Raw genomic sequence first — 21,180 nt, forward strand, 5'->3', positions numbered from 1 at the left:
CCTTGACGTTCGGTCCCGGAGCCGCGCCGCCGTCCCCCTTACAGAGCCAGAAGCAAGAAGATGGTCCGGAAAATCGGCGGCATGAAGACTCTGTCTTCACCAAGGTAGCGCACAGCACTGCAGCTGTGCGCCATTGCTCCTCTCACACACTTCACACTCCGGTCACTGAGGGTGCAGGGCGCTGGGGGGGGGGCGCCCTGAGGCAGCAATAAAAACACCTTGGCTGGCTAAAATACCTCAATATATAGCCCCAGGGGCTATATATGAGGTAAATACCCCTGCCAGAATTCCATAAAAAGCGGGAGAATAGGCCGCAAAAAAGGGGCGGAGCCTATCTCCTCAGCACACTGGCGCCATTTTTCCCTCACAGCTCCTGCTGGAAGGAAGCTCCCTGGCTCTTCCCTGCAATCTACAGTACCAGTAAGGGGGAAAAGAGAGGGGGAGGGGCATTAAATTTGGCAGTATATATATTTTATTGAAAAGCAGCTACTAGGGACATAACTCAGTTAGTCCCTGTATATATATAGCGCTCTGGTGTGTGCTGGCATACTCTAACTCTGTCCCCCCAAAGGGCTTTTTGTGGGTCCTGTCCTCTGTTTGAGCTTTCCCTGTGTGTGTGGAGTGTGTCGGTACGGCTGTGTCGACATGTTTGAGGAGGATAATGATGTGGAGGGGGAGCAGATGCCTTTAGCAGGGATGTCACCCCCTGGGGGGCAGACACCTGAGTGGATGAGTTTATGGCAGGAAATGAGTGCACGTATAGACTCCTTACATAAAAAAATTTGCCGACATGCCGACTGTGGGACAGCCGAGTCTTCAGCTCGTGCCTGTCCAGGTGTCTCAAAAGTCATCAGGGGCTCTGAAACGCCCGCTATCTCAGATGGCACAAGTAGATGTCGACACGGATACTGACACCAGTGTCGACGACGATGAGTCAAATTTAATGCCCGTTAAGGCCATTCACTGCATGATTGAGGCAATGAAGGAGGTGTTAAATATTTCTGATTTACATCCAGGTACCACAAAAAAAGGGTATTATGTTTGGGGAGAAAAAACTACCTGTAGTTTTTCCCCCGTCAGATGAATTAAATGAAGTGTGTGAAGAAGCGTGGGCTTCCCCTGATAAGAAATTGGTAATTCCTAAGAAGATACTAATGGCGTTCCCTTTCCCGCCAGAGGATAGGTTACGTTGGGAAACACCCCCTGGGGTGGATAAAGCGCTCACACGTTTGTCTAAAAAGGTGGCACTACCGTCCCAGGATACGGCCGCCCTTAAGGAACCTGCTGATAGAAAGCAGGAGGCGATCCTGAAGTCTGTATATACACACTCAGGCATTATACTTAGACCAGCTATTGCGTCAGCATGGATGTGCAGTGCTGCCGCTGCGTGGTCAGATAAACTGTCAGAAAATATTGACACATTAGACAGAGACACGATTCTGCTAACAATTGACCATATCAAAGACTCAGTCTTATACATGAGAGATGCACAGAGGGAAATCTGCCGGCTGGCATCTAAAGTAAGTGCATTATCCATCTCTGCTAGGAGATGCTTATGGACTCGCCAGTGGACTGGAGATGCAGATTCCAAAAGGCACATGGAAGTTTTGCCTTATAAAGGGGAGGAATTATTTGGGGATGGTCTCTCCGACCTAGTTTCCACAGCAACGTCTGGGAAGTCAGCATTTTTACCCCATGTCCCCTCACAGCCTAAGAAGGCGCCATTTTATCAGGTTCAGTCCTTTCGGACCCAGAAAAGCAAGCTGGGAAAAGGAGGGTCTTTTCTGTCTAGAGGCAGAGGTAGGGGAAAAAGGCTGCAGCAAACAGCAGGTTCCCAGGAACAAAAGTCCTCCCCCGCTTCCTCTTCCAAGTCCGCCGCATGACGGTGGGGCTCCACAGGCGGAGCCAGGTACGGTAGGGGCCCGCCTCATGAATTTCAGCGATCAGTGGGCTCGCTCACAGGTGGATCCCTGGATCCTTCAAATAGTATCTCAGGGATACAAGCTGGAATTCGAGGCGGCTCCACCCCACCGGTTCCTAAAATCTGCCTTGCCGATTGCTCCCTCAGACAGGGAGGCGGTGCTAGCAGCGATTCACAAGCTGTATTCCCAGCAGGTGATAATCAGGGTACCCCTACTTCAACAAGGCCGGGGTTACTATTCCACACTATTTGTGGTGCCGAAACCGGACGGTTCGGTGAGACCCATTTTAAATTTGAAATCCTTGAACACATACATAAAAAAATTCAAGTTCAAGATTGAATCGCTCAGGGCGGTTATTGCAAGCCTGGACGAGGGCGATTACATGGTATCCCTGGACATCAAGGATGCTTACCTGCATGTCCCCATTTACCATCCTCACCAGGAGTACCTCAGATTTGTGGTACAGGATTGCCATTACCAATTCCAGACGCTGCCGTTTGGACTCTCCACGGCACCGAGGGTATTTACCAAGGTTATGGCGGAAATGATGATACTCCTTCGAAAAAAGGGAGTTTTAATTATCCCATACTTGGACGATCTCCTAATAAAGGCACGATCCAAGGAACAGTTGTTAGTGGGAGTAGCACTATCTCAGGAAGTGCTGCGCCAGCACGGCTGGATTCTGAATATCCCAAAGTCACAGCTGGTCCCCACGACACGTCTAATGTTCCTGGGAATGATTCTGGACACAGAACAGAAAAAAGTGTTTCTCCCGGAGGAGAAAGCCAGGGAGTTGTCTTCTCTAGTCAGAGACCTCCTAAAACCAAAACAGGTATCGGTGCATCACTGCACGCGGGTCCTGGGAAAGATGGTAGCTTCTTACGAAGCAATTCCATTCGGCAGGTTCCATGCCAGAATTTTTCAGTGGGACCTGTTGGACAAGTGGTCCGGATCGCATCTTCAGATGCATCGCTTGATAACCCTGTCCCCAAGAACCAGGGTGTCTCTTCTGTGGTGGCTGCAGAGTGCTCATCTTCTGGAGGGCCGCAGATTCGGCATACAGGACTGGGTCCTGGTGACCACGGATGCCAGCCTACGAGGCTGGGGGGCAGTCACAAAGGGAAGAATCTTCCAAGGACTATGGTCAAGTCAGGAGACTGCCCTTCACATAAATATTCTGGAACTAAGGGCCATTTACAATGCCCTAAGTCAAGCAAAATCCCTGCTCCTACACCAGCCGGTGCTGATCCAGTCAGACAACATCACGGCAGTCGCCCATGTGAATCGACAGGGCGGCACAAGAAGCAGGATGGCAATGGCAGAAGCCACAAGAATTCTCCGATGGGCGGAAAATCATGTACTAGCACTGTCAGCAGTGTTCATCCCGGGAGTGGACAACTGGGAAGCAGACTTTCTCAGCAGGCACGACCTCCACCCGGGAGAGTGGGGACTTCATCCAGAAGTCTTCCAAATGATTGTAAATCAATGGGGTCGTCCACAGGTGGACATGATGGCGTCCCGCCTAAACAAAAAACTAGAGAGGTATTGCGCCAGGTCAAGAGACCCTCAGGCGATAGCTGTGGACGCTCTAGTGACACCGTGGGTGTACCGGTCAGTTTATGTGTTCCCTCCTCTACCTCTCATACCAAAGGTATTGAGAATAATAAGAAAGCGAGGAGTAAACACAATTCTCGTGGTTCCGGATTGGCCAAGAAGAGCGTGGTACCCGGAACTTCAAGAGATGATCTAAGAGGACCCGTGGTCTCTGCCGCTCAGACAAGACCTGCTACAGCAGGGGCCCTGTCTTTTCCAAGACTTACCGCGGCTGCGTTTGACGGCATGGCGGTTGAACGCCGGATCCTGAAGGAAAAGGGCATTCCGGAGGAAGTCATTCCTACGCTTATTAAAGCCAGGAAAGAGGTCACAGCAACTCATTATCACCGCATATGGCGGAAGTATGTTGCATGGTGTGAGGCCGAAAAGGCCCCAATGGAGGAATTTCAACTAGGTCGATTTCTGCATTTCCTGCAAGCAGGAGTAAATATGGGCCTAAAACTGGGCTCCATTAAGGTACAGATCTCGGCTCTGTCGATTTTCTTTCAAAAAGAACTAGCTTCAGTACCTGAAATTCAGACATTTGTTAAAGGAGTGCTGCATATTCAGCCCCCGTTTGTGCCCCCTGTGGCACCTTGGGATCTCAACGTGGTGTTGAGTTTCTTAAAATCACATTGGTTTGAACCACTAAAAACCGTGGATCTGAAATATCTCACGTGGAAGGTGGTTATGTTATTGGCCTTGGCTTCTGCCAGGCGAGTATCAGAATTGGCGGCTTTGTCCTGTAAAAGCCCTTATCTGATTTTCCATATGGATAGGGCAGAATTGAGGACTCGTCCCCAGTTTCTCCCAAAGGTGGTGTCAGCGTTTCACCTGAACCAGCCTATTGTGGTGCCTGCGGCTACTAGGGACTTGGAGGACTCCAAGTTGCTAGACGTTGTCAGGGCACTGAAAATATATGTTTCCAGAACGGCTAGAGTCAGAAAATCTGACTCGCTGTTTATCCTATATGCACCCAACAAGCTGGGTGCTCCTGCTTCTAAGCAGACTATTGCTCGTTGGATTTGTAATACAATTCAGCTTGCACATTCTGTGGCAGGCCTGCCACAGCCAAAATCTGTCAATGCCCATTCCACAAGGAAGGTGGGCTCATCTTGGGCGGCTGCCCGAGGGGTCTCGGCTTTACAACTTTGCCGAGCTGCTACTTGGTCAGGGGCAAACACATTTGCAAAATTCTATAAATTTGATACCCTGGCTGAGGAGGACCTGGAGTTCTCTCATTCGGTGTTGCAGAGTCATCCGCACTCTCCCGCCCGTTTGGGAGCTTTGGTATAATCCCCATGGTCCTTACGGAGTTCCCAGCATCCACTAGGACGTCAGAGAAAATAAGAATTTACTCACCGGTAATTCTATTTCTCGTAGTCCGTAGTGGATGCTGGGCGCCCATCCCAAGTGCGGTTTATCTGCAATACTTGTACATAGTTACTGTTGACTAAATCGGGTTATTGTTGAGCCATCTGTTGAGAGGCTCTGTTGTTTCATACTGTTAACTGGGTTTCATATCACGAGTTGTACGGTGTGATTGGTGTGGCTGGTATGAGTCTTACCCGGGATTCAAAATCCTTCCTTATTGTGTCAGCTCTTCCGGGCATAGTATCCTAACTGAAGTCTGGAGGAGGGTCATAGTGGGAGGAGCCCTTGCACACCAGTAGTCTAAAGCTTTCTTTATAGTTGTGCCCAGTCTCCTGCGGAGCCGCTATTCCCCATGGTCCTTACGGAGTCCCAGCATCCACTACGGACTACGAGAAATAGAATTACCGGTGAGTAAATTCTTATTTTTGTGCAGTTTTTATTCTGCACTTTGACATTCTGGAGTCTCCGTAATGTTCCCCGCTCTCTTTCACCTGGGGTCAGTTATACCAAAGTTGCATTTTTGTTTTGTTACTTATCCCCTATTCATAAAACTTTTCCAAGCTGCAATTGTTTTAAATATTTTGTTACATATCTTGTTTTCATGATCAAATGAAGGGGAAGAGAGACAACTGTGCTCTGTGAGGGGGACACTCTCTCTATATGCAGAGGGTGGTCATTCTAGCACCCTGCACCTAATCAGTGAGGAGGACATATTTATATGTGATGTATCACTACAGCTACGTCACATATAAAATACTGGAGAGAGATATCACTTCTAAAATGTTGCTCTTACAAAATCAAATGATGCGCTCCTCACTGGTTTAGGTGCAGGAATAAACACTGTACAGAGAGATTCAAGGATCAAATATAACCTTTATTTCTCTGACGTCCTAGTGGATGCTGGGGACTCCGTCAGGACCATGGGGAATAGCGGCTCCGCAGGAGACAGGGCACAAAATTTAAAAGTTTGACCACTAGGTGGTGTGTACTGGCTCCTCCCCCTATGACCCTCCTCCAAGCCTCAGTTAGGTTTTTGTGCCCGTCCGAGCAGGGTGCAATCTAGGTGGCTCTCATAAAGAGCTGCTAAGAGTAAAAGTTTTGATAGGTTTATTATTTTCAGTGAGTCCTGCTGGCAACAGGCTCACTGCAACGAGGGACCTAGGGGAGAAGAAGTGAACTCACCTGCGTGCAGGATGGATTTGCTTCTTAGGCTACTGGACACTAGCTCCAGAGGGACGATCACAGGTACAGCCTGGATGGGTCACCGGAGCCGCGCCGCCGACCCCCTTGCAGATGCCGAAGTAAGAAGAGGTCCAGAAACCGGCGGCTGAAGGCTTTTCAGTCTTCATGAGGTAGCGCACAGCACTGCAGCTGTGCGCCATTGCGCTCAGGCACACTTCACACCGGCGGTCACTGAGGGTGCAGGGCGCTGGGGGGGGCGCCCTGGGCAGCAATGTTAATACCTTTCTGGCTAAAAAGAATACATCACATATAGTCCATGAGGCTATATGGATGTATTTCACCCCTGCCAGGTCTCAGAAAAACCGGGAGAAGAGCCCGCCGGAATAGGGGGCGGAGCCTATCTCCTCAGCACACAGCGCCATTTTCCTACACAGCTCCGCTGCTAGGAAGGCTCCCAGGCTCTCCCCTGCACTGCACTACAGAAACAGGGTAAAAAACAGAGAGGGGGGGCATTTTTTGGCGATATTATATATATTTAAGCAGCTATAAGGAAACAACACTTATATAAGGTTGTTCCTATATAATTATAGCGCTTTGGTGTGTGCTGGCAAACTCTCCCTCTGTCTCCCCAAAGGGCTAGTGGGGTCCTGTCTTCTATCAGAGCATTCCCTGTGTGTCTGCTGTGTGTCGGTACGTGTGTGTCGACATGTATGAGGACGATGTTGGTGTGGAGGCGGAGCAATTGCCGGTAATGGTGATGTCACCCCCTAGGGAGTCGACACCGGAATGGATGGCTTTGTTTATGGAATTACGTGATAATGTCAGCACGCTGCAAAAGTCGGTTGACGACATGAGACGACCGGCAAACCAGTTAGTACCTGTACAGGCGTCTGAAACACCGTCAGGGGCTGTAAAACGCCCTTTGCCTCAGTCGGTCGACACAGACCCAGACACGGACACCGAATCTAGTGTCGACGGTGAAGAAACGAACGTATTTTCCAGTAGGGCCACACGTTATATGATCACGGCAATGAAGGAGGCTTTGCATATCTCTGATACTGCAAGTATCACAAAAAGGGGTATTATGTGGGGTCTGAAAAAACTACCTGTAGTTTTTCCTGAATCAGAGGAATTGAATGACGTGTGTGATGAAGCGTGGGTTACCCCTGATAAAAAACTGCTAATTTCAAAGAAGTTATTGGCGTTATACCCTTTCCCGCCAGAGGTTAGGGCGCGCTGGGAAACACCCCCTAGGGTGGACAAGGCGCTCACACGTTTATCCAAACAAGTGGCGTTACCGTCTCCTGATACGGCCGCCCTCAAGGATCCAGCTGATAGGAGGCTGGAAAATACTCTAAAAAGTATATACACACATACTGGTGTTATACTGCGACCAGCAATCGCCTCAGCCTGGATGTGCAGTGCTGGGGTGGCTTGGTCGGATTCCCTGACTGAAAATATTGATACCCTGGATAGGGACAGTATTTTATTGACTATAGAGCAATTAAAGGATGCATTCCTTTATATGCGAGATGCACAGAGGGATATCTGCACTCTGGCATCAAGAGTTTAGTGCGATGTCCATATCTGCCAGAAGAAGTCTATGGACACGACAGTGGTCAGGCGATGCGGATTCCAAACGGCATATGGAAGTATTGCCGTATAAAGGGGAGGAATTATTTGGGTTCGGTCTATCGGATTTGGTAGCCACGGCAACAGCCGGGAAGTCCACCTTTTTACCTCAAGTCCCCTCCCAGCAGAAAAAGACGCAGTCTCACTGTGAGATTTTCAGTCTCACTGAAAATAACAAATTCTAAGACTATAACTTTCTAAGAGCTCAGGAGAGCCCCTAGTGTGCATCCAACCTCGGCCGGGCACGAAATCTAACTGGGGCTTGGAGGAGGGTCATAGTGGGAGGAGCCAGTGCACACCAGGTAGTCTAAGATCTTTCTAGAGTGCCCAGCCTCCTTCGGAGCCCGCTATTCCCCATGGTCCTTACGGAGTTCCCAGCATCCACTACGGACTACGAGAAATAGAATTACCGGTGAGTAAATTCTTATTTTCAGCCGCAGTCCTTTCGTTCCTATAAGAACAAGCGAGCAAAAGGACATTCATATTTGCCCCGAGGCAAAGGAAAGGGTAAGAGACTGCAGCAAGCAGCCCCTTCCCAGGAGCAGAAGTCCTCCCCGGCTTCTGCAAAGGCCTCAGCATGACGCTGGGACCTTACAAGCGGACTCAGGGGCGGTGGGGGGTCGCCTCAAGAATTTCAGCGCACAGTGGGCTCACTCGCAGGTGGACCCCTGGATCCTGCAGGTAGTATCTCAGGGTTACAGGTTGGAATTCGAGAAGTCTCCCCCTCGCCGGTTCCTAAAATCTGCTTTGCCAACGTCTCCCTCAGACAGGGCGACGGTATTGGAAGCCATTCACAAGCTGTATTCTCAGCAGGTGATAATCAAGGTACCCCTTCTACAACAGGGAAAGGGGTATTACTCCACGCTATTTGTGGTACCGAAGCCGGACGGCTCGGTAAGACCTATTCTAAATCTGAAATCTCTGAACCTGTACATACAAAAATTCAAGTTCAAGATGGAGTCACTCAGAGCAGTGATAGCGAATCTGGAAGAAGGGGATTTTATGGTGTCCTTGGACATCAAGGATGCTTACCTTCATGTCCCAATTTGCCCTTCACACCAAGGGTACCTCAGGTTCGTGGTACAAAACTGTCATTATCAGTTTCAGACGCTGCCGTTTGGATTGTCCACGGCACCCAGGGTCTTTACCAAGGTAATGGCCGAAATGATGATCCTTCTTCGAAGAGAAGGCGTATTAATTATCCCTTACTTGGACGATCTCCTGATAAGGGCAAGATCCAGAGAACAGCTGGAGGTCGGAGTAGCACTAACTCAAGTAGTGCTCCAACAGCACGGGTGGATTCTGAATTTTCCAAAATCCCAACTGATCCCAACGACACGTCTGCTGTTCCTAGGGATGATTCTGGACACTGTTCAGAAAAAGGTATTTCTTCCGGAGGAGAAAGCCAGGGAGTTATCCGAACTCGTCAGGAACCTCCTAAAACCAGGGACAGTGTCTGTGCATCAATGCACAAGAGTCCTGGAAAAAAGGGTCTCTCTGCTATGGTGGTTGCAGAGTGCTCATCTGTTAGAGGGCCGCAGATTCGGCATACAGAACTGGGTCCTAGTGACCACGGATGCCAGCCTGAGAGGCTGGGGAACGGTCACACAAGGAAGAAACTTCCAGGGCGTGTGGTCAAGCCTGGAAACGTCTCTTCACATTAATATACTGGAACTAAGAGCAATCTACAATGCTCTAAGCCTGGCAAACCCTCTGCTTCAGGGTCAGCCGGTGTTGATCCAGTCGGACAACATCACGGCAGTCGCCCACGTAAACAGACAGGGCGGCACAAGAAGCAGGAGGGCAATGGCAGAGGCTGCAAGGATTCTTCGCTGGGCGGAAAATCATGTGATAGCACTGTCAGCAGTGTTCATCCCGGGAGTGGACAACTGGGAAGCAGACTTCCTCAGCAGACACGATCTTCACCCGGGAGAGTGGGGACTTCATCCAGAAGTCTTCCACATGATTGTAGTCCATTGGGAAAGACCAATGGTGGACATGATGGCGTCCCGCCTCAACAAAAAACTGGACAGGTATTGCGCCAGGTCAAGAGACCCTCAGGCAATAGCTGTGGACGCTCTGGTAACACCATGGGTGTACCAGTCAGTGTATGTGTTTCCTCCTCTGCCTCTCATACCCAAGGTACTGAGAATTATACGGCAAAGGGGAGTAAGAACGATACTAGTGGCTCCGGACTGGCCAAGAAGGACTTGGTACCCGGAACTTCAGGAGATGCTCACGGAAGATCCGTGGCCTCTACCTCTAAGAAGGGATCTGCTTCAGCAGGGACCGTGTCTATTCCAAGACTTACCGCGGCTGCGTTTGACGGCATGGCGGTTGAACGCCGGATCCTAAGGGAAAAAGGCATTCCGGAAGAGGTCATCCCTACCCTGGTCAAAGCCAGGAAGGAGGTGACTGCACAACATTATCACCGCATTTGGAGAAAATATGTTGCATGGTGTGAGGCCAGGAAGGCCCCGACAGAGGAATTTCAACTGGGTCGATTCCTACATTTCCTGCAAACAGGATTATCTATGGGCCTCAAATTAGGGTCCATTAAGGTTCAAATTTCGGCCCTGTCGATTTTCTTCCAGAAAGAATTGGCTTCAGTTCCTGAAGTCCAGACTTTTGTAAAAGGAGTACTACATATACAGCCCCCGGTTGTGCCCCCAGTGGCACCGTGGGATCTCAATGTAGTTTTGGATTTTCTCAAATCCCATTGGTTTGAGCCACTCAAATCGGTAGATTTGAAATATCTTACATGGAAAGTAACCATGCTACTGGCCCTGGCTTCAGCCAGGAGAGTGTCGGAATTGGCGGCTTTATCGTATAAAAGCCCATATCTGATTTTCCATTCGGACAGGGCAGAATTGAGGACGCGTCCTCATTTTCTGCCTAAGGTGGTATCAGCGTTTCACCTGAACCAGCCTATTGTGGTGCCTGCGGCTACTAGCGATTTGGAGGATTCCAAGTTGCTGGACGTTGTCAGAGCATTGAAAATATATATTTCAAGGACGGCTGGAGTCAGAAAATCTGACTCGCTGTTTATACTGTATGCACCCAACAAGCTGGGTGCTCCTGCTTCTAAGCAGACGATTGCTCGTTGGATTTGTAGCACAATTCAACTGGCACATTCTGTGGCAGGCCTGCCACAGCCTAAATCTGTCAATGCCCACTCCACAAGGAAGGTGGGCTCATCTTGGGCGGCTGCCCGAGGGGTCTCGGCATTACAACTCTGCCGAGCAGCTACGTGGTCAGGGGAGAACACGTTTGTAAAATTCTACAAATTTGATACCCTGGCTAAGGAGGACCTGGAGTTCTCTCATTCGGTGCTGCAGAGTCATCCGCACTCTCCCGCCCGTTTGGGAGCTTTGGTATAATCCCCATGGTCCTGACGGAGTCCCCAGCATCCACTAGGACGTCAGAGAAAATAAGAATTTACTCACCGGTAATTCTATTTCTCGTAGTCCGTAGTGGATGCTGGGCGCCCATCCCAAGTGCGGATTGTCTGCAATACTTGTACATAGTTATTGTTACAAAAAAATCGGGTTGTTTATTGTTGTGAGCCATCTTTTCAGAGGCTCCTACGTTATCATACTGTTAACTGGGTTCAGATCACAAGTTGTACGGTGTGATTGGTGTGGCTGGTATGAGTCTTACCCGGGATTCAAAATCCTTCCTTATTGTGTACGCTCGTCCGGGCACAGTATCCTAACTGAGGCTTGGAGGAGGGTCATAGGGGGAGGAGCCAGTACACACCACCTAGTGGTCAAACTTTTAAATTTTGTGCCCTGTCTCCTGCGGAGCCGCTATTCCCCATGGTCCTGACGGAGTCCCCAGCATCCACTACGGACTACGAGAAATAGAATTACCGGTGAGTAAATTCTTATTTTCAACTATACCATAAAATGCACATTCTAGCACTAAGATATATGATTAGTAACTGAACATGGAAAAAAAAAAAGTATAATCCCAAATAAATGACTGTTAAAGTATCTAATTGAAGCACTCCGGATACAATAAATCCTGTGTTGTATAATATTTGCATAGGGAAATAAAGGGTGTTCAACTGTGGACTCGCCAATTGAAATGCATTTTGTTTGTGCAGACCCTGTTTTAGGGCGGTTTAAGTTCTTATTTTAAGCTATGATATGTAAAACAGTTGTGTTTTCCAGTAATAGAGAATTTACATGATCACATCGAACTCCCGTTTGGACGCCCAAAGTGCCCAGTTTCAACAAATTTTTACTCTTTGGAGGCTGCAAGAAAAATGTGTCCCCCGCGGCCACAGGGCGCCCAAATGGCGGAACAATTCAGTTGCTGCCATTTGGCGCCCACTAGTGGTGGCCGTGGCAATAACAATTGAATCGACCCCATGATCAGATATTACCAAGCTCATCAGTTTTTTTCATTAAAATCTATAGTCTGAAAAGATCATTCCTGAGCCAGAACAATTTGAGCCAGGGCGTTTTATAATTTTTGCGCTGTAACACCTCTTTAAATTGCCATGCTTATATGCAGGTGCATACCCAATTTAAGGAAGCAATGGTTTGTTCTGTCATTTATTTGTATTGTGGTCCCCAGTCACTGCTGCTCCCTGTGGTCCCCTGCATGCTACCAAAAGTAAAAATATAATTTCTACCACACAAACAATATTTCACATTTGTACAGTTGCATGTTTTTAGTTACATTTTATCTGTGCACCCATAATTAGACTCAAGGACAAAGGATAACTAGATAAGTGTATAAGGTGTCACATTGAAATGTTGACATGAAGCCTTCTCTTGGGCAACTCTGAGCATGTGTAAAGTTGTAATGCAGATTAAGGGGTATATTCAATTAAAGTCGGATCCATTCCGACATGTATTTGTCGGAATGGATCCGACAACCCCTATTCAAATCTCATCTTAATTCGACTTTTTCAAGTTGACTTAAGATGAGGGACGCAGAGGAGGAGAGGGGGGGCGAGCCGCTGGGAGACCAGCGGTGGACAGCCGCCGGCAGCCAGAGGCGATCAGCGCTACAGTAGCGCTACAGATGGATGTCACACAGCTGCCCGACCTCACGGTAGTGTCCACCCGGCTCCAGCAAGCTTGCTGGAGCCGGGTGGACGCTGCCGTGAGCGGCGCGGATGTGTGTCTTGTTGCTGCAGCGCTGTGCTGTAGTGCTGATCTCCTCTGGCTGCCTGCAGCTGTCCCCCGTCTCCCTGCGTCTCTCCCCCCTCTCCTCCTCTGGGTCTGCATCTCAGTCCGACATCTTTTGATGTCGGACTGAGATGGTCGAAAAGGGGGCCAAAACCTGTCTGTTTTGGCCCCGTTTTCGACACAAGCACGTGGATCGTCAGCTATTCTGCCGATCCACGTGCTTTTCGACAAGTCGAATTTTTCAACTTGTCGAAAATATTGAATATGTTGGAACCCCTTCCGACCTAAAAAAAGTCAAATTTGAATATATCCCCTTAACACTTCTAAATACCATGTGTGATGCCGTGCAGGAATACGTCCATCATGGCTTTTTAATGTCCATATGCATTCTCAACGATTTGTAAAGGGCACTTACTACACTATGGGCCTAATTCAAAGTTGACTGCAAGAGCAAAATCTTCCTCTAATGGGCAAAACCATGTGCACTGCAGGTGGGGCAGATATAACTCTGCAGAGAGAGAGAGTTAGATTTGGGTGGGGTGTGTTCAAACTGAAATCTAAATGACAGTATTTACCCTGCACAGAAACAATATAACCCACCCAAATCTAACTCTCTCTGCACATGTTACAGTATATCTGCCTCCCTCTGCAGTGCACATGGTTTGCTCATTAGAGGAAGATTTTGCTTTTGCTATCAACCTTGAATTAGGGCCTATATCAGTGGTTCTCAAACTGTGTGCCGTGGCACCCTGGGGTGCCTCAGGACACTTGCAGGGGTGCCCTGGGTTTTTGGTGCTGGATCAATTCAAATTATTTATGGTCAATGTAATAGGCAAAACCAGTGCTGGTGACTGTCCATCATAAACTGTGACTGTCAATCATTTGAACCTAAGGATGACATAAACACAATTTACGTCATTTAATATTTCTTTCTACATTTCTCAATAAGAACCTTTTGGCCCAGGGCTGCTGTGAAAATAATTCTGATACTATAGGGTGCCGTGATTCAAAAAAGATTGAAAACCACTGCCCTATATGGACAAAATGGAATGGGTTTCCATGGCCGAGCAGCTGCTTGCAAGCCTCACATCACCAAGTCAATGCCAAGCGTTGAAAGGAGTGGTGTAAAGCACACCAACACTGGACTGCGGAGCACTGGAAACGTGTTCTGTGGACTGACGAATCACGCTTCTCCGTTTGGGTATCAGATGGTCGAGTCTGGCAGATGCCGGGAGAGAGCGTTGCCTGCCTGACAACATTCTGGCAACTGAAGTTTGGTAAAGGAGGGATAATGGTGTGGGGCTGTTTTTCAGGGTTTGGGCTATGCCCCTTGTCTCCAGTGATACTTAATACTTCAACATACCAAGACATTTTGGACAATGCTATACTTCCAGCTTTGTGGCAACAGTTTGGGGAAGGCCCTTTTTTTAGTCCAACATGACTGTTCCTCAGAGCAAAAAGCAAGGTCTATAAATATATGGTTTGAGTTTGGTGTGGAAGAACTTGACTGAACACACAGAGCCCTGGTCTCAATCCTATTAAACACCTCTGGGATGAACTGGAACGGAGATTGATGTTGGACAAGCAGGCCTGGTTCACAGTGCCTGACTTCAGAAATGCTCTACAGAATGAATGGACACATTAATTCCGTAGAGCATTCCAGAAACACTACAAAATCTTGTGGAAAGCCTTCCAAAAAGAGTGGAAGTTGGTATAGCAGCAAAAGGGGAACCAACTCCATATTAAAGTATATGTATTTGAATACATTGTCATAACAGTCCCTGATGGTGAAATGGTCAGGCATCCAAATGCTTTTATCCATATAGTGTATGCTGTATGCGGTGTCCTGGAACAGCACATCACAATTACACTTAAATTCTCCTATGGAACACCCATGAAAGGAATTGACTATTTTCAATTGAACATCCATTGCTGCTCACTTGTGGAGGCTGGTTTCAGAAACAGAGGAGTGTAGTAGAGGTTCAAATTCCGTTTGATACCAGTCTGTGTATCGGGTACCTCCAGACATCGCAGCAATGATAAGAAAATTAAACCTCCATTACAGCAGGCAATCTTTGCTAATTATTGATAAATAAGCCAAGATGGTAGATAATGTCCATGAAGTGCCATTGTCTGACTGTCCTGGAGGCAGCTATTTTACAGCTGTTATGCAGAATTTAATTCCCCCTATATGTTTCTTTTTACAGCTTACTTGTTGATGCGTTACTTGCATAGAATGTCATAGGATTTCTTACAATTCAGTAATGCAAGGTTTTATATATAACTCTTTAGTGTTCTGAAAATCTGCAGCTGTATGAGAAAGTGGATAGTTGCGTACTGTGCTGAAGAATGTGAACATGCATTTATGCCAGCTGTACAGTTTCTAAAGATAATGCTACGTATACAGGACTTATTTTTGCCATCGGCTGTTCAGCTATACATTCCGACATATGTTGTTCATTAAGCATCTGTTTTAATTCACTCTGCCATAGTAATAGTTGAACTGCAAGGTGTTTGTGTTGTGAGTATACCCACATATCATGCCATACTTGGGGGGTGGCACTCTATAGACTTTTCTGCTGTGCATGGATTCCTTTGCTCAGTGACTGAGTACCTGGAAGGTAATTTTATCTGACAGTCATGCAGTGGGCAGTATTGCCTACCACCACTTTGTGCCTTGTTTTACTAATAGTTTTTATCAAAATCTTCTTCTTTTTTTTTTTTTTTTTTAGTAACGACTGTTTATTGAGAAATTTTAGTAAACTACAAAAAAGATGGGTTAAAAGGGAATAAGGGGACAAGGGGAACAGAGGGGATTGCAGTAGTACACAATATAAAAGTGTGGAAACACAATCGAGATACAATGACATCAGACCATAGAATAAACAAAAATAAGCAAATCCAGTGAACTAAATAACTGAGTACAGTAAGTGGGGACAATTAAAGGTGGTAGACACCCCATTAACGAGCTATCATCCAATTATTTTTTAATATGACATAAATTAAGCTATGGTATATCGTTAACAATATTTTAAAAGCTGGAACTAGACCAACCAAATGTAAGGTTGATTATCAGAAATACACAGAATTCTTCATGGAAAGTATACAGTCGAACAAACTTATTCCAAGAAATTGTTGCAAATACTGTATAAAGTTGCCAGAAGCTAAAATTGTCAGGTAAAGCCAGGTATGTAGGTAATTGAAGCATTCTCCTTGTATTTAAATTACATTACAAAGATTAATGCATTAGTAGTGGTGGGTAATGTGGCTGAGTGAGCCTTCACCTGTGGCCCTAGTTCGGTGCCCTGCTCTGACTTCATTATCTGGGGCAGATGTATTAAGCCTGGAGAAGTGATAAAGCAGTGATCAGTGCAAGGTAATAACACACCAGCCAATCAGCTCCAATATGTATATTGAAAGTTAGGAGCTGATTGGCTGGTGCGTTATCACCTTGCACTTATCACTGCTTTATCACTTCTCCAGGCTAAATACATCTGCCCCTCTGAAAAGAGCAGCCGGCTTCCACTTTCTGCACACTGCAGGGAGGTCATGCAGTACAACTAGTGGAACAGGAGGGAATGCAGTCTGCCCTGCACAACGTGATCTCTCTCATTCCTCTGAGTTACGGCGGTAGAGGGAAGTATTTGTACACTAGATTAGCCAGGTTGTATGGGAGAAGTTTTGGAGTGCATGTGGTTAGGCCATATGGATATTTGCTCTGATGGCATGTGGGGTAATTTTGGAACTAGGGATGTGTAGGTAATGAAGGTTATGGGAGCTGTTTTTTAATTCTTGAAATTAAGGGTAATGCGTGGCCCTTTAAAAGATTGGGGCGGCCTAACATGCAGTCTTTGAAGTACAGTATGTCTGGTTGCCCATCACTAATCGTCCATCTTCCTCTCTTTGCCCCCCCCTTGGGAAGATGTATCAAACATTCTGAAGAGCGAAGGTGAAGAAGTTGCCCGTTCCAACTGATATGCTACAATTTTATAGATAAATGATAGCTAGAAGCCGATTAGTTGCTATTGGAGGCGTCTCTGCTAAACTAAATTAATAGCCTACGCCGGCTGGTGACTTGTACATGTGGTTAGCTATTTTGGTAGGCTTATTTTGACATTGCACAGTAAGTGGTCTCTTTAGAAATGGTCAGGAAGGGAACATGCATGAAGGAGGTTATTTTCCAGACCAAAACTAGCACTCACCTGTGATCCTAATGGTTGACTTGACTACTTAAATTGCGCTTTCTGACGAATGATCTAATCTGTGAGCAATTTGACCACTCCTATGTATTACAAATGAGGTTGAATAATCAGAATGCTAAGCGTGTGGCAAAAGTATTCAGCAATTAAATACTTCTGCCCTTTATTTTTTATTTTTCAGAGCTCCACAACATGGATTGGTGGAAATTATGAGCCATTGACCGGTTTTACGTGGCGGGGAGGATGTGAGCGAGAGACCACTGGAATACAGATTTGGAGTGAAATATTTGTTGTTGAAAAACCTGATGGATCTAAGGTAATTTGTACATCTTGTTTGTATAAAGGCTGGTACTGTTCACGGTAAAGGGTCTGTTTGTGCTGTTGTGCAGTTCTATTCAAAACTGACTACCTTAGGACAAATTGCATGTTACAAATGACTATTAAAGAATTCTCTCAAACTTTGCAGGGTATGTGTTAATGTACCACATGTCTGCATGTTTTCTAATGCAGTTTAACAGGTTCAAAAAGAAAAAAAATCAATGAATGTAGTATGTGCAGAGCTTCATCCTATTCGTCAGCACTTAGCTGGTTACAGAGACTATATGAAAACGGGTGGCACTTGATATACCGGATGTCGGGATCCTGGCGCTCAGCATACCAACGCTGGAATTCCCGACTGCCGGTATACCGACAAGTATTCTCCCTCTTGGGGTGTCCATGACACCCCTGGAGGGAGAATAAATAGCGCTGCACACCACCATGCCCACAGCATGGCGAGCGCAGCGAGCCAGCAAGGGGCTCTTTTGCTCTCGCCCCGCTGCCGGCATTCCGGTGGTCGGGATCCCAAGCGCCGGCAACTCATACCACACCCCATGAAAACTAGTTTCTTGCAGAGAAAGAAGTACTGGAGTTTCTCTATTATTGCGATAGGATTGTTTTCCCCACACAGGGCTCTGTCTTTATGTTGTCTTGCATTTCTCTCGTAATTCTCTTGGTAAGAGAAAAAAGTATAAATTGCCTGTTGGCGTGAGTGTGTGTCTGCTCTGTGCACAATGAGCTGCTGCAACTTTCACTGTCGGGGACTGTTAAAACAATTGTAAGTGGTCAGGAAACCCCTCCAGAAAATCCAGCATAGGTACAGTAGCAGAATAGAAGATGAAGACGACACGGGGCCCTAGTTAGAAAGACTGCCTCAACTCCAACCTGATCTCTCTACTGTTGAGGAATGAAGTTGAGACTGGAGCTGTACTTACTCTGATGATTTCAGTCTAGAAAGAAATCTCCTGCTCAACAACCCACAGCCACTGTTGCATGACTGCACTCTTCCACCTACTGTACATTTGAGGAATCTGCATTTTAAACAGTCCAAAACAGAAGCCAAATTTCTCATCAGTGGTCGTGATTGGTAAGTATTGTAGTTTCCTCTTGCTCCTTTTGTAGCATTTGTTGGAAGACCCCTAAGAACTGGTGGAGATGACAAAAAAAAAAAAAAGAAATAAAAAATCCCACAAGAAATGCTAGGCAATGTCTGGGACTACAGCCAGCACTGGAGAGCTCCACAGATTTTCATTAATGAATACAGAACATGAAAGCCATTCCAAGACCTAAATATTTCTTTCCTGTAAGCACTTCATGACTGATGTTGAAGTATTTAGGGTGTGCAATAACTTTCCGGATGCACAAAAAGTATTACATTGTCAAACAAAGTGAACATTCATTTTTTTTTCCAAAGTGTTCACCAAAGGAGTCTTACGTAAATTTGCATGCGCTCAAACCAGTACAAAATCTTCTGCATGCTGGATGAAGGTTTCCTCTGCTTTTTCTGGTGACGTAAAATTAATCGCACTCCTCTTTCGCTTGATTTGTGATAATAATAAGTTGCAGGGGGCCAGGTCTGGACTGTTCGACAGATGACTAAGCTCCTGGATGCGTTCATGAGCCAGAACATCCACCACTGTCCTGGACTTGTGGGCAGTTGTATTGTCGTTACTGAGAAGGGCACTACAAGCACGAGTTCTTGGACTGCGTCTGGAAATGGCTTCCAGCACTTGCGCTAGGCATTGGTTGGCATATGATTGTGTGCTGCTACACAGGTAGTACGGTAGCTACATGACCAGTCTTGGCCCCAAAAAAACCCAAAACATCATCTGCTGATGATCTCCCAGACAGAGTTTGAGTGACCACCATCAACCTGGCCAGCATGTTGTGGCACAAAGTCACCCGAGCTTCCTTCTGCTCTCGAGTGAGCTGATGGGTCACCCGGCATGCAGAAACCTTGCTCAGGCCAAGCTTTTTGTGGAGTATCAAGCGAATGGATCCCAAATAAGATTCCTATCTCCATCTCTTGGGCCATAGTCACCCTGGCGTCCACCTAAGTTATGTCCCAACAGCAGCAACGTTGTCCTCTGTTATGTTGTCCACATGCTCCTCGTCAACATTAAGTCAAAACTCTCCTGCTGTTGCAGACCACTCTTGTAGTCGTAGAAGATCATGGCTCTACAGAGTCCTCTATTGATCTCCATAATGAGTTTGTGAAGGAAGCCTACTTCTTCGTTGTGCAGTCCTGCTTATATGTAGTTGTGTACAATGACATTTCCCAAGAATCTTAGTCAGATTACATTTCACAACCAGACATAGCGGGCCAGATTCAAATGCGTCTTGCAGCTATTGTAATGTTGCTGCGGACGGGCATGACAAATTCATTTCAACTCGCTACCCCTGGGGTAGCAAGCTGAAATGCGCATTAAGAGACCCGTTTGTATGCCCAAACGGGTCTTTTCACGCTCGCACCCATGACTTTAGAAAACACGTGGATTTGCCGATTCACAGGTTTTTCGCTCCTGAATTTTTCGCCTAGGCTAAACACGACCCTGATTGAATACCATTTTTTACGCCACGTTTTGGTATACTATCTGGAGCAATAGACCCATAGGTCCTTCTTACAACTGACACACTCTCTCATTCTTTATCCATTGTAGAACTTCACATGACCTGACCATTCTAATTCTATAAATTCTGTCTGAGCAACATAAACGGAGTTGCTCTGTGGTCTTCGTTAAGAGGGACTTTTTTTTCTTGGTTCTCTAACTTTTATATCCAGTGTCTCCATTATTAACAATATTCTCATAATGAGAATTGGTACAGATGGCATTCACAGAGGTTGATCAAACCACATCCTATAGGTGTACAGATCTACAGAATAGAATAGCCCCAGACCTTTTGTTATTACCAGCATTTAGCTCTCTGACCATTTTATTTCATATTCTTTCTTTCTCGCATGTATGGATCATTAGTTCGATCCTAATTAGGTCAACATTCAATATGTTGACCCGCATATGGTTGACATGGACAAGGTCGACTGGGGCAAAAGGTCAACAGGTAAAAGGTAGACATGGGAAATGGTCAACAGGTACAAAAGGTTAACATAAAAAATGGTCGATAACATTTTTGTTACATTTCTTTTCTCTAACGTCCTAGTGGATGCTGGGGACTCCGAAAGGACCATGGGGAATAGCGGCTCCGCAGGAGACTGGGCACAAAAGTAAAAGCTTTAGGACTACCTGGTGTGCACTGGCTCCTCCCCCCATGACCCTCCTCCAAGCCTCAGTTAGATTTTTGTGCCCGAACGAGAAGGGTGCAGTCTAGGTGGCTCTCCTGAGCTGCTTAGAAAAAAGTTTAGTTTTAGGTTTTTTATTTTCAGTGAGACCTGCTGGCAACAGGCTCACTGCACCGAGAGACTAAGGGGAGAAGAAGCGAACTCACCTGCGTGCAGAGTGGATTGGGCTTCTTAGGCTACTGGACATTAGCTCCAGAGGGACGATCACAGGCCCAGCCATGGATGGGTCCCAGAGCCGCGCCGCCGTCCCCCTTACAGAGCCAGAAGACTGAAGAGGTCCGGAAAATCGGCGGCAGAAGACGTCCTGTCTTCAATAAGGTAGCGCACAGCACCGCAGCTGTGCGCCATTGCTCTCAGCACACTTCACACTCCGGTCACTGAGGGTGCAGGGCGCTGGGGGGGGGGCGCCCTGAGACGCAATAAAAACACCTTTTTTGGCAAAAAATACATCACATATAGCTCCTGGGCTATATGGATGCATTTAACCCCTGCCAATTTTTCCATAAAAAAAGCGGGAG

General features: G+C 46.8%; 1 protein-coding gene across 2 annotated transcripts in view; it reads left to right on the top strand.

Moving 5' to 3' along the window:
• ATL2 (atlastin GTPase 2) overlaps positions 1–21,180 on the top strand; it is a 307,993-nt gene that overhangs the window by 110,864 nt on the left and 175,949 nt on the right. For both annotated transcript variants that reach the window (XM_063918108.1, XM_063918109.1), the window contains exon 3: positions 17,228–17,362. In XM_063918108.1, the coding sequence (XP_063774178.1) occupies positions 17,228–17,362 (135 nt within the window). The remainder of the gene's footprint in view (positions 1–17,227; positions 17,363–21,180) is intronic.

The sequence above is a fragment of the Pseudophryne corroboree genome, chromosome 4 (assembly GCF_028390025.1).
Source record: "Pseudophryne corroboree isolate aPseCor3 chromosome 4, aPseCor3.hap2, whole genome shotgun sequence".
In the NCBI taxonomy this organism is placed as follows: Eukaryota; Metazoa; Chordata; class Amphibia; order Anura; family Myobatrachidae; genus Pseudophryne; species Pseudophryne corroboree.